General features: G+C 34.9%; 1 protein-coding gene across 4 annotated transcripts in view; it reads left to right on the forward strand.

The window, feature by feature from the left end:
- UGGT2 (UDP-glucose glycoprotein glucosyltransferase 2) overlaps nt 1–17,116 on the forward strand; it is a 76,189-nt gene that overhangs the window by 27,758 nt on the left and 31,315 nt on the right. For all 4 annotated transcript variants that reach the window (XR_010355923.1, XR_010355922.1, XM_064408430.1 and 1 more), the window contains exons 10-21: nt 575–635; nt 3,378–3,469; nt 4,424–4,574; nt 5,566–5,685; nt 7,876–7,961; nt 9,127–9,262; nt 10,773–10,904; nt 11,622–11,786; nt 12,221–12,344; nt 12,443–12,541; nt 14,361–14,455; nt 16,725–16,931. Coding sequence is in view for 2 of the 4 variants with exons in the window: in XM_064408430.1 (XP_064264500.1) it covers nt 575–635; nt 3,378–3,469; nt 4,424–4,574; nt 5,566–5,685; nt 7,876–7,961; nt 9,127–9,262; nt 10,773–10,904; nt 11,622–11,786; nt 12,221–12,344; nt 12,443–12,541; nt 14,361–14,455; nt 16,725–16,931 (1,468 nt within the window). In the remaining 2 variants the exon portion in view is untranslated. The remainder of the gene's footprint in view (nt 1–574; nt 636–3,377; nt 3,470–4,423; nt 4,575–5,565; nt 5,686–7,875; nt 7,962–9,126; nt 9,263–10,772; nt 10,905–11,621; nt 11,787–12,220; nt 12,345–12,442; nt 12,542–14,360; nt 14,456–16,724; nt 16,932–17,116) is intronic.

Below are 17,116 nucleotides of genomic sequence, written 5' to 3' on the forward strand. Positions count from 1 at the left end.
TATGTTACCTTCAAAAGATGGAATGACTAAAGAAACTAAAACTTCTCTCTGTGAATGCTTAACATTTTCAAGGGTCTCTATCTGCAAATCTCTTTTTTCTAAGTCTCAGCTAATTTTACAGTGGTCATTGTCTGCATGTTTTCCTTTCCTTTGTCCAGACAAATCCATGCTGTAAAGTTGAATACCATGGAGACATTAATATTAACTTAAAATATGCAAATATGCTATGTATTCAGGTAATAATTTAGATGACCAAACAACTTACCTTTTTATACTATACATCTGGAAAAACAAGCCATGAGGAAAGATTGAGAGTGGTAAAAAATACATTGATATTACTGCAAAAAACAACTAGCCTGAATCTGAAACATGGGTTTACTAGACTAAAACAGAACTATATTTGTCTTAAAAATTCTGTGTTTATGATACTGCAATACTCTTTTTTTAAGACTTAATTACAGCATTCTTCAGTTACAGTGCATTGGATGTTTAATTAAAATACCAATTTCATATAAAATAATGCTTTTTAAAAAATACATGGTGGTTGAGTGATAAAAATATTTTATTTTAACAGATCACTTACAAGAGTACCTGTAGACAAGAAAATGCAAAATGAAATAGAAGAAAACCAGAAGGTTTGTTGTTATTTCTTCCAGTGGACATTTCAACTACTATTGTATTGCAGCTTTTGGAGATTTTTTTTTTTACTATAGCAACTTTGATGGTTTATGTTAGAGAAAAAGAGCTAATTGTTCTAAAAATCTGTTGTGAAACAAGTAACATTAAATTATGTAATTCAAGTATTTCACTTTCTGCTATTCGTGAAACTTTTTCCATTCTCTTTTGGTTTTACAGAATTAGGCAAGGCCAAACAATTTTCATGGAATGTTGGGTTGAGTCACAGATTGTGTGCTGGGAAAGCAAAATAGGTATCAGTTACTTTTTCTATGGCTTTGGTGTTGAATCTAAGCCTGCTGCTTATATTATGTTCAGCAAATGCGAATTTTGAGCTTTCCACACTCTCAGAATCACACATGCAGCTATTTTGCAAGGTGTTTGCAACATCATCTGTGACAGATGGTGGTTTTGTTTTCATCCTTGATTCACTGCATCTCTTGTGCCTTGTGCCTTGTGAGGAGTCCCTGTTCTTGTGATTTTTGACTGATCTGACATTTATTCTGAGATGCCTCTTAATATTTGTTGAATCTCTTATGTTGGTCTCTGTTCAATTTGGATTTTTTCTTTCAAGTTGAGTGTTGCAGTTAAATGTTAGGCACCATTCTTGTAGGACTGGTCATGTGAAATGACATCAATGACTGGTCAAATGAAATGATTGGGGAAGTAACTTAAAATTTGGATCTGAAACAAATTACAGTGGTCATCTGTGGTTGGTCAGCTGAATCACTCTTATGATTCCATAAATGTATTAACTACATTAAGAGGATTTTATGCACTTATTACACTAAGTTTTAATTTCATGTGAGGTCACATCCTTCCTGTAGTCTAAAGGCCTTTAGACAGCTAAAAGCTGAAATTTGTTGAATTAAAGTAAAGAAACTTCCTGAACACTGCTGCTTGAGCACAATAAATTGTCATGTGCATTCTTGAACTGCAGTACATCCATCTAGCAGCGGGAGAGATATGATCCCATGCTGTGTGTAACTGGATGATTCCCTCTCAAGATAATGAAAGTTGAATAGGAAATGCAACGGGAGGAAATAAAGTTATTAAAAGTGAAAGACATGTGATGATTTAGGTGTAATGAGTTGATACCTAAGCAAGAAATAGACAAAGAACTGCGATAGATAAAAGAAAAAAAAATCTCATTAAACTGAACTCACAACTTGCAATGCAATAATTTGCTGAAGTTTAGCAAGAAAATGCTACATGAATATTATCAGCATTAAATTCTAGTGTTGGATGCCTAAATACTCCTTCCATCAACGTTTTTATGACAAAGTCGATGCACTTCTAGACAATCAAATATCTAGCATCAAAATTGTATTAGGAATCTTATCTCTGATTTATGGATATCTATAAGTATCTGAAGGGAGGGTGTCAAGAGGATGGAGCCAGGCTCTTCTTTGTAGTGCTGAGCAATAGGAAAAGGGGTAATGGGCAAAAACTGATGAATGGGGAAGTTCCACCTGAGCATGAGGCAGAACTTCTTTACTTTTTGGATGACTGAGCACTGGAACAGATTGCCCAGAGAGGTTGTGGAGTATCCCCTCACTGGAGATATTCAGGAATGCATATCTGGACACTATCATGTGCAGTGTGCTTTAGGATGACCTTGTTTTGGGAGGAGATTTGACCAGATTACATACTGTGATCCCTTCCAGCCTTAACCATTCTGCAATTCAGCTCAGTTCTTTTCCTATTTGCATTTCTTACTTACATTTACCTGTGTGAATGTAACCACACTGCTTTGCAGAAATTATACCGTTTTCCATGTTCTGTCATTTTTGCTCTTGTTTGTCCAGTTACAGGTTTATATCAGGAGTGATATACTGAGCATGAGTTGCTTGCTGTAGTCATGCTTTTCTTAAAGTACATTTTTTGTTCACATTTACTTTGTTTAGCAAGTGGGAGCTAAATTGGAAAAAAAAATACATCTTTCTCTTGTGTATTTTTTTGTGTGTTCTATTTCTCTGTTGGGAATTAAGGCAAATCTGGAAATCTGACTGCTCCTTCTGTCATGAGTTAGAATACACTACTGCTATTGCTCCTGTCACTTATCTTGCTGCAGACTGAATGGTGTTGTGCCTCAGAGCTCTCTGTAGGAAAATGATAATACATGCTTTACTCCCTAAATACCACCTTCCTCTTGTATTTGTTTGTTGTGGATCTTTTCTTCTTTGCCAAGTAAAGATGCTGTCCCTTTCTCATCTGTGTTCTTTCCATAGTCCCTTTGTTAGATGAGATTTTAAGTTTCTAGTCCATTTTTCCTAATTCCCTGAAATAATTCAATTACAAGTTTGTCAGAATTGAGAGATATTACGTCATTGAGAAAGCTGGTTTCATGTAGAGGGACACACGTAAGGTTTCCCTTTGCTGAATGGATATATAAAAATAATTTAAAATCATACAAGCTGTATTTCTGTATGTGCGTATTTTCACTTTCTGTTGGCAAGCACTGAGAATGTCCTTTTCTCTGCCTTGTACAGGTAGGTTGTTTTCATTTGTATCTGTATGTCTGAAGTGTATTAAATAGCACTCATAAAATATGTGGTCATTATTTTTTCCAACACTCAGATAAAAAAAGAAATTGTGTGGAAGAGATTTGATGTGTCTGTTTCACAGAATTGCTTAAAGGTGTTTATATATGTTAGTGTAGGCATATACCTAAATAAGTAGCGGTACTTTTTATTTTTTAGCATTTCCATGACACACTTGGAGTTCAACCTGGAGAAGCACGTTTATTTCTAAATGGCCTTCATATTGACCTGGATTTTCAAGATCCCTTTAGGTAAGATGGTAACATTTTGTTTGAAGGTCACAGAATTACTAATAATACTGGGGAGTTGTGCTTCTGGTCCTAATCTCACCTGTTGTATTTTGGGGGCAAGGAAGTGTTCCAGTAGGAGGAATACTAATTTACAGTGGTTTTGCTTTGAGTCTGGACATTATATAAGTAATTGAGAATAGCCTTTTCTCTTGGAATATGTTTTCTTATTTGCTTATAATTTTACAACTCACCATGTGAAATTAGTTTGGAAAAGGAAGGAATCTAACATGTCCATGTAAAAAGATGTGGAAAGCACCTTATAAAAAAGTAAGTAATGCTTTCGTAGCCCTGTTAATAATAATATTTTCCTTAATAATCAGGAAAATACAGACCTGAAGGCAGTCACAAAGTCTTGCCAGCTGTGTTCTGCTGTGGAGTACTTTGGGGGTTTTTTTGTTCTCAAATTTGAACTTTCAGATTGCAGCAAATGTTCCATTCGGTCTTCTGGGAAGTTTTAGGGTGTGGCTGTGTGTTTCCTCTATGCTGAGTTCTGCCATGATACAGACTTGGAGTTCATCTGTGTCTCCATCACTTGTTGCTTGCTTCTCTACTCACTTGCAAAGCTGCTTCTTTGGGTACCCCAGCTTGGATTTCTGCCTCAGGCAGGACAGTGCAGCAAGAAAACTTTCACTCTGCTGTCCTGCCACTTCTTACTAAAGATGGATAAAATTGCTTTGTATAAAATAGATCTAAATGAATAAAATAATTGTATGACCTGTTGTAATTATGTTTTGAAATAAGTTAGAGGCATAGTGTTATGAATTGATGTTGTTTTTAACATAGGCTGTGGGAAAATATGAAGAGAAAGCATTCTTAAGACTATTAACATGAAAATTGTTTTCAGTTTTTAAAATAACTTTTATGTCATGACAAGAAATCTTTGTAGACATTATGTACTTTATTTTTCTGAAAAAGCATTTTAGAGACTCTTAAACTGGAAGGAAAAGTGATGCAGGGCCTTCATGAACTTGGAATCAAAGGGGAGACCCTGAGTAAATTTATGAGGTTGCATGTACATCCTACAGATAATAATTATGCACTAGATATTCGTCACTCTTCAATAATAGTAAGTAACTAAAGTTATTTTTTAGAGATTACATCTTTGATAATTGTCTGTATGAAACAATTTTTTTTTTTTACTGCAGTTGAAATACTCTGCATAAGGCCATATATCAATTAGCTGTTTAAAATGTTTTCAAGGGTAATATCTCTTCAATATTTTTATGACTAGTTTTCTCTAGTTTATACCTTATTAAAATATTAAGATATAGGAGGATGTTTAAAGGAAAATAAAAATATATTTAGAGTAGTTGCACACTCCAAACTATAGAATTTTTCTTTTATAGCAATTCATATAAAAACATAATACTACATAATATCCCATATTATGCAAGACTAAGTGTACTTTACAAGTATGATAAGTAAATTTTGGGCCACCTAAATATGTTATTTCTAGCTGTCCAATGACTCTGTTTTTTAGCCTTCTTCAGAATTTACACAGGTTTCATTACAGAGGTTATACATCAGGGGAAAAGGCACAAACCAAAACCACTACAACACTAAAATATTATTTTCATGCACCTGAAAGAGCCACATTTCACTGTTCTGTTTGCCACAGCTTACACAGAAAGGACTAGAAGAGCAAATCAGCCACATGTTAATTGACTATTTTCATGTATCTCAAGTTCTGTTGCTGCAGTCTGAAGATAAATACTGTACATGGATTACAAGATGGTTGTGCTGTATTACACACATCTGTGTGATACATTGTTAAGATGTTTGCATTGTGAAAGTAAATTTCACCGCTGAATAAAAAATGGTTTTATTCACATCCTTATACACAGTACTAATGGTCCTTTTTCCTTTTCCATCCAGTAGTAGTTTTATTGTGTACTGCAGATAAAAACAGTTTGATTGAAAAGACAAAATAAAATTTAGAAGCTATTTCCTGTTATTATTTAACAAAAGAAAGGGAGACATTTTATAGTATTATTATGCCCACATATTTTTCTCAGTCTTCAATGCACGTTTTCTAAATGGCAGCCTTTTTTTTTTAGTGGATTAATAATATAGAACAAGATCAGAGCTATAGCACATGGCCTGCAAGCTATCAGGAACTGCTAAAACCCTCATTTCCTGGATTCTTACATGAGATTAGACGAAATTTGTATAATTTGGTAAGTTTGAACTTTGATTTTTTTGCATACTGTATACGTTAATGTATGGGCAGACAGTTTATTAAAAAGTACACGTGCTGGATTTGTTGTAAAGTTTTCTACGTGGATCTGCTAAGAGCAGTGAAAATACTGCTTTATCTAGTGAGTCATATGGGTTGTTAGTTTGATTTGCAGAGAGATTTGGGCACAGTTTTGTGAAGAGTTTTTATGTTCCTTTCCATGCTACGCATGGAAAATTCATTACTGTCAAAGCATGAGGGAAGGTAATGATAGCTGTCCATGGTTTAGAGATAGTAATCTGAGGTACAAAGGTATTTAAGTTATAAAGCATACTAATTATTAATGTCTTGTAGCTTAAGTTTTCCTCTGTAAATAGGATTCTGTATCAGTAAGCTAGTAAGCTGATGCTGATTCAAATTAAAATTACAAAAGGTAATCTTAGGAACCACAGAATCTTAAAATGGTTTGTGTTGTAATGGACCACTAAAGGTCATCTAGTCCAGCTCTCCAGCAATGACCAGGGACCAAAACGTCGTCCAGCCTGGTGTTTAATTTAAATGGTAAATGGTGTTTAATTTAAATGCAAATGGATGTGGTTTCATTCCCAGCTTCTCTGAGCAGCCAGTTCCCCTGTGACACCTTTGGTGTCTCACCATCCTTATTTCTTCATATTCAGTTGAAATCTGCCCTCTTTTAGTTTAAAACTGCTGCCTCTTGTTCTATCATTACAGTGTCTCTACTACTGGTAAAAAATCCCTGTCCTCTTTGTAAGCCTCCCTATAACATAGGAGAGGTGCTCCAGCTTCTGATTGTTTTTGTGGCCCTTCTTTGGACCCACTCGAGGTCCATGTCTTTCCTGTGCTGGGAGTGCCAGAGCTAGATGCAGCACTCCAGGTGGGGTCTCACTATGGCACAGGGACAGAATCTTCTTCCTGGCCCTGCTGCTCACATTGCTTTGCGTGCAGCCCAGGACACATTTGGCTTTCTGGGCTATGAGTGCACGCTGCCAGCTCAAGTCCAGCCTCTCATCCACCAGCAACTCCTAAGTCCTCCTTGGCAGGGCTGTTCTTGATCTGTTCATTCCTCAGCCTGTGTTGATAAACTGGGAGTTACCCCGTCCTAGATATAGCGTTTTGTACCTGGCCTTGTTGAAACTTGTGAGGTTTCCATGGATTCACTTCTTGAGCCTGTCCAGGTCCCTCTGAATGGCTTCCCATCCTTCACGTGTGTCAGCTGCACCACAGCAAGCTGACTTGCTGTCCTCTGCAAAGCTGTTGAGAGTACACTTGATCCTTTTGTCTTTGATGTAGTTGCTTGAAGTGATGCAAAGTGTGTGTGTGTAAAAAGACAATGAAAATACCAGCAATATGTAATAAAAAAGTGTATGTTTATAATGAAGTGTAAGATGTGTGTAATATGAAGTAGATCGCATTACCTATTCAGGGTTAGATAGAAGAGCTGTACTATAGAAATCTATAACACAGCATTTCACTATAATCTGAAGGGGGGGGTTCAAAATTTTTAAAGTTACTCTGCTTCATTTCAGCTACTCTAGCAAATTTGATGAGTTGTAAGGGGAGTTTGCAGTGCAGAGTTGAATAAATGAGGTACAGATGTCCATTTAAATCTACATGAGGATAATTTGTCTATGCAGATACGTCCCAGTTTTAGATTCTATGCATGCCTGAAAGATCTGAATGTATAGTCCAAGCTTCATTAAGTGAAAGAGTGACTACGAAGATAGGTATGACAGGAAGCTCAATTTTTTACTTGAAGATTTTAGCCCAAATATTGCTGATTTATTTTTTGTTTGGTTTTCACAACCGAAGAGAGTTTGTTAAAAGATGTAACAGAAAAATCAGCATTATATCTTTCTAAAATAAATATGGAGTTTATTAATAAAAGCAGAGTAATGACACAGAGTCTTTCAAAGGAGGAAAGTTGGATCACTTGGTTTGAAGTTCAGTGAATGGTTAAATCCTGGGGTTTTTTTTTGGTCCAAATGCCTTAATTCTGATGTTATTTTCATCTATAGTCTTAATGTTTACAGTAAATGCTCTAAAAAATTGAAAACAGCTGGGGTGTACATCTTCTTTGGAAATTAGTGTTATTGTCTTAGATTTTATGTCTGAAGGAAAAATAAAAACATATCAAGAATAAATATGGGATGCCTGATATGTTTTCTCTCAGGTACTTTTTGTTGATCCTGTCCAAGATGATACTGGTGATTATATGAAGCTGGCAGAATTATTCTATCATCATGATGTACCACTTAGGTAAGGAAAACTGAGAGTCTTGAGGAAAAATCTTTAAATAAGGATTCTTCCCTTTTTTCTTCTTCGTTTTCTATTGTACTAGATGAGGATATGAATTCATGTTGAATCCAATGTAACAACATTCTAATAAGGCACATTGATTACCTATTTGTCAAGCTTACTCAGGTATTAAGTATTCTTAAGCAAATAGATTGCAAGGTATAACATACCTGAGTTTTTGTAAGATGAACTGCAAAAGCCTGATAATTTTTTATCTTGTCAAATAGTCCCACTGGGCGCATTGTGAAGTTGCATTCTAATAAAAATACTTGTTTTGTAAAACATACTTTGAGGGAATCTTTAAAATTCAGTTCTTTCAGTTGCAGTTGCTTTATCTAATGTTGTTTCAATATACACTCTTAAAGACCAAAGTGAGATTATCCTCACCAAGTTTTGAATTTCTAAAAGTGAACATCATTTGAGAGAGAGACACTTCTGAGGAAGAGTCTGGTTGATCTGAGATACCTAGTTGTAAGAAAAAGTGAATTGGTCTCAGAAATGGGTGTTTATTTCCACAGTTTATAAAAGAAGGATATCCACTGATGAATTGCATGTTAAATATTTAAAATCCTCCTGTGAAATGGCTTTTTGTGTCCTCAATTTACAGGTGTTTCATTTTACTTTAAAATTTTACTAGTTCTGATCTTTTTTTGTAGTTGTTTTTCTTAATTTTTTTATCATTCAGTTACAAAAACATAATGAAAGACAGATTGTAGTGTTCTCTGTGTGTCTTCTCAGAAAGGTTTGGGTTGGAAGGGACCATAGTATGGCCTAGTCTCAGACCAGGCTTTTTACATGAAAACAGTATCAATGCACCACCTCCAATAAGCCTTTTTAAATCCCAAGCCTCATATTCCTTTGGGTTTTCTTTCACTTAATGGAAATGTAGGCATTAGTAGTAGGTGTGTTTAAAACCAGTGTGGGTGGAAAATGAACAGCAGTGCCAGGGTGGTGGAGGGCCCAGAGGGTTAAAAAGGTGAGAGAACCAGCCAGGTACAGGGTTCTTATCTCTACATGCTGGGCAGATCACTTGAATGCAAATATTTTGTTCTTCTGTGTTTATATTGGAATTTGTGTGAAGCAGATATTATGTTAAAAATTATGATCTCTTTTTATTTTTTTATAGAATTGGAATCGTTTTTATTTTAAATACAAAAGAAGAAATTGATGGAAATGAAGATGCGGGAGTAGCTCTTTGGAGAACTTTTAATTACATTGCAGAGGAATCTGACACCTCTCAGGCCTTTATGTCGACAATTAATGTTAGTTCTTTCACAAGAAATCATTTATTTACTTCTGGTTTATAATTTATTGATAGTTAGGGTCTTACTACCTTGTGATAACATGAGATGTATGCATTTACTTTATACAGAAATTAAGTATTAAAAGCATGTATAGCATTAATAGTCTATAGAATTGTTTGCAGAAATACTTTCCTCTTGCATCAATCAATTTGGTCTTGTAATTTTGCCTATTGACAGACTTTCTTCAATAATGTAAAAAAGTAGGTGCATGCCTTTCAGCTTTTATTATTATGAAAAATTATTCTGTATTAATATTAACATAATGTGCCTGTCTTTTTCTTTCCTGTGTCTTTTGGAGTAGTTTTTAATATCATTTTGGCAGTCATACGAGATTTGAAAAACCCTTTCTTATTGTCCAGTGTAGGAAGTGAAACAGTAAGATAATTTCTTTTCTTTGGTCATGCTTGAGCTGTTCATGGGTGCAGAAAGCTTAGAAGTATTCCAGGGTTGCAGCTTACTGAGCCAGGTTAACTTTGTGAAAGAATGCAGATTCTCATAAGACAGGAATTTCAGAGATGAGAGATGAATGGAGGAGAAATAAGGTGAGCCATCTATGTAAAGGGTAAAAGTTAGAGAATATGATATTCATACTTAACAATTTTTCTTCCGTTTGTTTTCTGGTTTTATGTTTAGTGCCTAGAAAATGTCATGATGTCATGAACAAACGTAGAGAGCTTAAGATTAAAAGAATTGAAGTAACTAGGAATACTGTGGAAGAGAAATCCACAAATGTTAGGGAGCTGACATGCATGGGTAACAATTATCCAGGACTAGATAAAGAAATACAATTTACAGAGTGCTTTTGAAAATGTTGTATTCCTCTCTTTTCTTTGTTTCATAATATAAAAAGGGGGGATGATAAATATAATTGAAAGATAACAAAAATAGAAGCAATCAAATAAACTTTGAGCTATTCAGAGCTATAGAGGATTTGAAGAGAAATGAATAATTTTCACTTTAAATTTTTATTGTATGTATGATGAAAGTAATAAAATATTCTTTGAAATAAAATAACAGTGAGGAAAAATTATCACTGTAGAAAAAAGGATCACTGGCTAGTTTAGAATTGGATTAATATGGATTTAGGTAGCTACCCATGTTAGTTGGATTATAGAGAGTATTTAGATTACCTGTCCAATTAGGAGAGAGAAATAACCTTTCACATTTAGCTCACATACATGTATTTCGTTGGCCACTTCAGATTTAGACTAAAGGTGTAATAATAGATCAGTCAGAGCACTGCTCTAATAAAAAATTGTGCATATGTGCAATGGTGATAATTACTAAAGCAGCATAAAAACTGCAGTACAGCAATAAAAGTAATATGAAACTATACCAGTGTAAAATTTGCTAGCTCACTATAAAAAGATTATGCTTATTTATTTTTTATTTATTTCTATTAATTTTATCAAGTTGTTTGACAACATAACTGTATTTTTAAAATTTATTTTGGTTATAATTCTTACAGATGTACCATGAAGTGAAAGATGGAAATGTTCTGACAGTAGATGATGTGAAACATGTTCTTAGGAATGAGTACCCCCATGCTGATGTTCAGAGTATCCTGGGTGTTCATTCTGAATATGATGAAGGGAGGAAGGTACGTTGAGAGCTGTGCTGAGTAAGAAATACAGTAGTGTATATAACTATGTGTTTACTAAGCCTAAGGGGTTGCTAAATGTTAAAGCAAATAAATACAGCACCTTTGAGTCAAACATTTCTTCAGCCACCATTTAGTCATTAATGGGAATGTTGTAAAGGTTTCTGCATTACTGCTCTCACTATGAAAATTTACTTTTGCTTGCTGCTTTCAGGAGCCACCCGTATTTTCTGGTAGGCATGTCTCTCTTGTGGGTCTCTCTTGAATTCTGCTTTGTTATCAAATAAAGCTTGACTTACAAACATAAAAACCTATTGACCTTTTTTTTAGGGCTCTTTCTTGGGTAAAAGCAGATTTTACTGTCTCAGGGTTCTTCTCCGATGTTATTTGCTTCATTTTTATTTTTATTTAAAATAAAAGAATAAGCTAAAAATGTTAAGCAGAATAAAAGACAATTTCTCAGCAAGATGTTAAAGCAAAAGGTCACAATAAAGTATATGGATCTGTAATTTCCTTTGTCATTCTGTTTGACAAATGAGTCCCCTCTGTCCTGTTAGGTTTCCAAAAGCTTTCTGTTTTGTCCCTGCCACTCATGACAAGGTGTGACAGTGAAGAGCGCTTGGAGATTAGAGTTCATCCTCTCTTGATACTAGTTTCATTTCTTTACTACAGTCAGCCACAGTCTGTTTAATCCTGTGATATTTCTGATTTGATCAGGCAGGAGCAACCTTTTATAAGAAGAGTGGCCTGGGCCCGCTGCCTCAAGCGCTGTTTAATGGCGTGCCCTTTCCCAGAGAGGAGATGGATACGGCAGAGTTGGAGACGCTCATTCTTCAGAGGATTTTCGATGCCGCCGGCTTCTTCCAGCGGGCAGTGTTCATGGTATGCTTAACATTTCTGAATGAGTGCAGGATGAAGCATTTGACAGTGAATTGTTTCAGTCGTGTTTAGATATTATGGGTTTTAATCATGAGATGGCTTGAAATTAGTAATATCACATTACAATCATTTGTGGTCATGGTTTTGAAAGAGTATTGCAATTATTCAGGGCTGAAGGATCAGCATGTAGTCATTATATGGATTTTTTTTCCACCAGAAACTGAGAATGTACTGCAGTTGTTCATTGAAAAATGTATATCTGATATTTTGAATTGCTACCTGTATGACATTTATATGGTTTTGACCTGACATAGTCCATAACTTGGTGTATGTAGAAACGTTAAGCTCAGTTGAACGATTTTTTACAAATACTTGGTCTTTTTTGTTTTGAAAATCTGTATTGAAAGTACAGATTTTACATTTTTCTATTACTCCAGGGTTTGTTAGATGATCATGTAAATGCAGTGGATTTTCTTATGGATCAGAACAATGTAGTTTCCCGTATAAACCCCACTATTCTTGGAGCAGAAAGAAGATACATCCATTTCAGATCCACTTCTGGTAACTCCTTTTCTTGGATATTGTCATGATTTGCGGGTTGTCTTTTGGTTTTGTTTTTATATTTTAAAGTCTAATACTTTGTGGTTTACATTATGCAGTTCCATTTCATGTGGAAGACTTCTCTACTTTCTCCTTTTTGGACTCACAAGATAAAAGTGCTGTAATTTCAGATAATATGAAATATTTAACGAAAAAAGGTAATGAATTTTCTGTATAAGTTATCTGTCTGTTTATATATGGCTATTACAAATTGTTGAAATTTACCAGTAAAATATCCCAAGTAAGTCAATATTCCAAGGATTCCATGTAAATTAAATTAAATATTTCTCAATTTCCAAGTATCTTCTTTCAGGAAGCAGAGCATATATCTAAATATTATAAACCTAAATTAATTAACAGGGTAGTTAGTTTTTGTGGCTTCGAAATGGGATGGCTGTTGTGGCTAATTGTTTTTGTTTTACACACATGAGGTTAAAAACCTTTACAAGACTTTTGCAACTTTGAAGATAGACTCAGCTTCCATACATACGGTTTTACTTGAGGATGTTGAATTCTGTTCAGTTTTCAAGTGACTCTTACTTGCAGCATTGTCAAGGGCAGAATGTATAGAGTTTGTATGTTTATATCAAAATTAGGTATTTCTAAATTTAAGGAACAATTTATTATGTTTCTAATTTATTAAGTATCTCCTTATTTTTCTTCTAGTTAGATGGTTTAATTTTGCTGAACAAGCCTTTGTCTTTCTACAGAAAATAGAGTTTATATTCTGATTAATTATAACTCATTTATACATTTTGTCTTTGTTAAAACTCAAATGTTTTTGTACATTTTAAATGCTTTTTGATATAAAATGTTCTCGTTGCATATGCAAGTACTTCTCCTTGAGTGAGAAGAAATTACAACAATGGGGTCATAATTCTGCATGGAATTTTACAATAGTCTGTGCCTTATGAAACAGCTGCTCATTTACATCAATCCTTCAAGGGACACAAAAACCCTGTTAATAAAGTGCTTTCTTTCAGTGTTTTAATATGGTATTTACAGAGTTTTACTTAATTCATTATCAGAAAAAAAATGCCAAATACTTCAATTTCTTTAAAATAAATTTATTTGACTCTTTGATTCTGTGTCTGTAACCACAGGGACATCCCAGTGAGCTGTCAAATGAATGGCTTTCAGTTTGTGGGTTTATTTCTAAGACTGAGATCTCTTGTGGAAAACCTATAACCTTTAAGCTGGAATCTACATTTCAAATCTCTCTCCCCAGTGTGTTCCTCTAGACCACAACAGCAGTTAATAATAACAACCTTTTCCTAGCATCTCACCAGAACTCTGGGAAGTTTCTATCCTTATGCATTATGTTTTAGGGGATGCTTGGTACACCTGAGTAGACTGATATTCTTCTACAGATAATTTTGCAGAATTTTTCACCTACCATTGCTCTTCTATGGCAACTAAAGAACAGGAGACCACAGAGCAAGAAAAATAGAAATTATCTGCGTGTACACTTACACAGTAGTTTACTTTCCTTGAACTGTATTTAGTATATTCCCATTGGTGTCCAGAAATGATAAGTTTTTTCCTTTCCTTGAGTTGAAGGACTTCTCCTATCCTGCCAGGTAAAGTGACTGGCCTAGTTTATGTGGTCCTGTAACTACTAAATTCTTTTCATTCCTGACTATATGATAAGCCTCTATCAGATGTTCACAAGTAATCTCTGTTAAAGCAGGTTTTGTTAATTGGAACTAATTATTTAAGGCCCTCTTGTCTCAATGCTGTAACAATGGATCAGCTCTTTTAGTCTCTCTCTCCTAGTAACGTGATAAATTGCCTTCTAAGAATCTTACTTCAGTTCAGAGGGCAAAAGATTCTGATGTGGCAAAGATTATTCTTACAGCTGAAGTCAGCAGTCAAACATACACATGATTTTAGAAATGACAAACAGGATTAATTTGATTTTCATTAGTCATGAGAAGATTCTCCAGAACGTAAAACATGATTATATTTAATTTTCAGATGAAGATGCATTGTATGCTGTTACTGTCTGGATTGTTGCTGATTTTGATAAGCCAGCTGGTAGACGACTGCTTTCTGATGCCTTGAAAAGCCTGGTGAGTTTCTAGCAGGTTTTATTAAAATAGTTATTATGAATATGTTCTTAACAACTCTCTCTGCACATTCAAAAATCATACTCTTAAATAAAAGTGTAGCAACTTTGATGTTGGTCAGGTGCAGACTTAAGAGATTGTGCTTTTGTTTTACTCAATTCCTGAAGGGAAATTATCATTTTGTTCATGCACTTGTGAGGCAGGAGACAAACTGTTACACTGCGTATTAAAAGGGTGAGTTTCTTCCCAGTTAGACTTGCTTCCATCAGGTAGCCCAGAATGTTACCTGGAAGGATTTTGGGATGCTGCCTGTTGATGTGAATCATTAAGCAGTGTTCTCCTGTATGATGTGGCACAGAATTGGCCATGAAGCAACCATTTTCCCCTGTACCTTTCATGTGCTTCTAAGATCAATTTTCATGTGTGTTTTAATATGGGAGGAGGATCATCCACATTTATAAGTTTCCTTATTTTTAAGTTCTTCTGTGTTAATAATAGGATTTAAGGTAGGTCTGAAATATAAATACACTTCAGAAAGTATAAATTTCAAGTCAATATAAAACACAGAAGGACCTCTGTTTGGGACAGTTAAAAGAGTGCTTAAACTGAAATCGGGAAAGCATCTGGATTTGCCAATCAGGAATGAAATAGGAACCACTCTAAGGGAACTGGAAAATTGGGTTGTTGCCAAGAGAATGTGAAAACAACTATGTCTTAGAAAGAGGCTTTAAAAAAGATGAAGAATGTTCAGTACAAGTCCTTGTTACAGAAAAACATTTAATTTCTTGAACTGCTGATTTATGTCAGGCTTGACAGATGTACTCCCTCTGTAGCTTAATTTTTTAACTCTCTTCAGCAGGGGAAATGTGTCATGGCTCCCACCTAAGAGGTGCGAACCACCTGGGCAAGTCCCCTTGTGTTGGTGAGAAGAATCTAGGAAAAAACCCCAAAACATTAGATAAATTTCATGTGTTGCTTGGTCTAGTCATTTTCAAATTTCATGAGAATTAAAATGAAAGAGTATTTTTTTTAAGTCCATTAATTTTTATTGAGGTTATTTACTGCTTTCTAGTCCCTTTTATCTCTCAAGTCAAGGTCTAGTATAGCAAAATTGGCACAGTCACCACTTGCTCATGACTTGCCATCAGCATTTGAAAGAAAGCATGCAAAAATCTGGTGGCAAAAATGGCTAAAGGAAATTAATTTCTAGCTATTCCCCATAATACATGCTATTTTGAAAACTCTGATAAATTTTCACTTCCTTTGTAAAAACCTTGAGCTGTCTTAGCTGCAAGAGACCTCTCAAGGTCATCCAGTTCAGCCTCCCATTCGAAGTAGAATTATTGACTTCATTACATCAAGTCAGCTGTAGGTGTGTTTGAAGGATTTCTGAAAATCTCCAAGGAGATGACTCTGTCCCTTCCCTTTTCAAATTATTCTGGTGTTGCACTGCCCTCCTATTGTAGTTCTTTTTTGCCAGGCCAGAATTTGTGAACGTTATCTCTTGTTACACCCTTTGCTGGTCCCAGGAAGGGTTTAGCCCTGTCATGTTTTTCACTCCCCCTTCAGTAACTCTTGGTTGCTATTCAAGTTCTCTGTAGTCTCCTCTCTGCCAGGTGGAGCGAGCCCAGATTCTTCAGTGCTTCCTCATAGTTTTCTGACCACCTTGGAAGTACTTTGTGGAAGCCTCTCCAAGTGCTGAATACCAGTAGTTGCATGGCTTATTTTTTTTATTCCTTCCTGCATTGGAGTCCATTTACCTTTTCTTCAGTTAGTGGTGTTATTTGAGCCTACCTTAGAATCATCACACTCTCTGGTAAAATTTGAGTGGCGTCACTGATTTTGGCAAGTGAAGGATTTTGCTGCTGCTGAACAAAGAGCAAAATTCTCTTGCATTTATTTTATGCTTAGTTCAATAATTTTTGAAAAGTAGACATCTATAAAACTAGTTCTGAATCTGTAAATGAACACTTGTGTATCTCCTTTGTTAAAAACATGCTTCTGCAAAATGCTCAAAGGCAATTGTTCTATTAAAGAAACTTAACACATATATTTAAAATATTTATCACAGAATAGGTAAATCCTTACTAATCACATTTTTACTCACAGTTGGAGTTCTGAATTAGTCACTGATGTATCTTTTCTAAAGACAAATAGCTGCAAAAAATTAAATACTTAAGGGCATTTCACATAGTTATGAATGATATGAATACATTAGGTAACAGCAGATGGAACTGTAAAATTACTCATTGTTCTGTGTTTTTCTTTGCAGAAAACAAGCAGTTATACACGAGTTGGGATTTTGAACAATCCTTCATCCAAAATAAAGGAAGATAACACAGCCATTGCAAGAGGAATTTTGGCTGCTTTTTTAACCCAAAACAACAGCAACTTAAAAAGTTTCCTAAGTAAACTCAGTAAGGAAGAGACAGCAAAATCCCTTGCTGCTGGAACTAAAATTGTTAAATTCCTCATCCCAGTGAGTTCCTTTTTTATTTTACATATATCTTATTGGAAGGAGGTGGTGAGAATAACAGTGTTTGGCCAAATGCCATGATGTTTAAATATACAGTTTCTTCTCAAGCAGATTTGGATTTTTTGATGACTTTCATGTGATTGAAGAATAGAAAATTTCTTTAAAGGGAGAAAATATGACACTACTGA

This window comes from Passer domesticus, chromosome 2, assembly GCF_036417665.1.
Source record: "Passer domesticus isolate bPasDom1 chromosome 2, bPasDom1.hap1, whole genome shotgun sequence".
Classification (NCBI taxonomy): Eukaryota; Metazoa; Chordata; class Aves; order Passeriformes; family Passeridae; genus Passer; species Passer domesticus.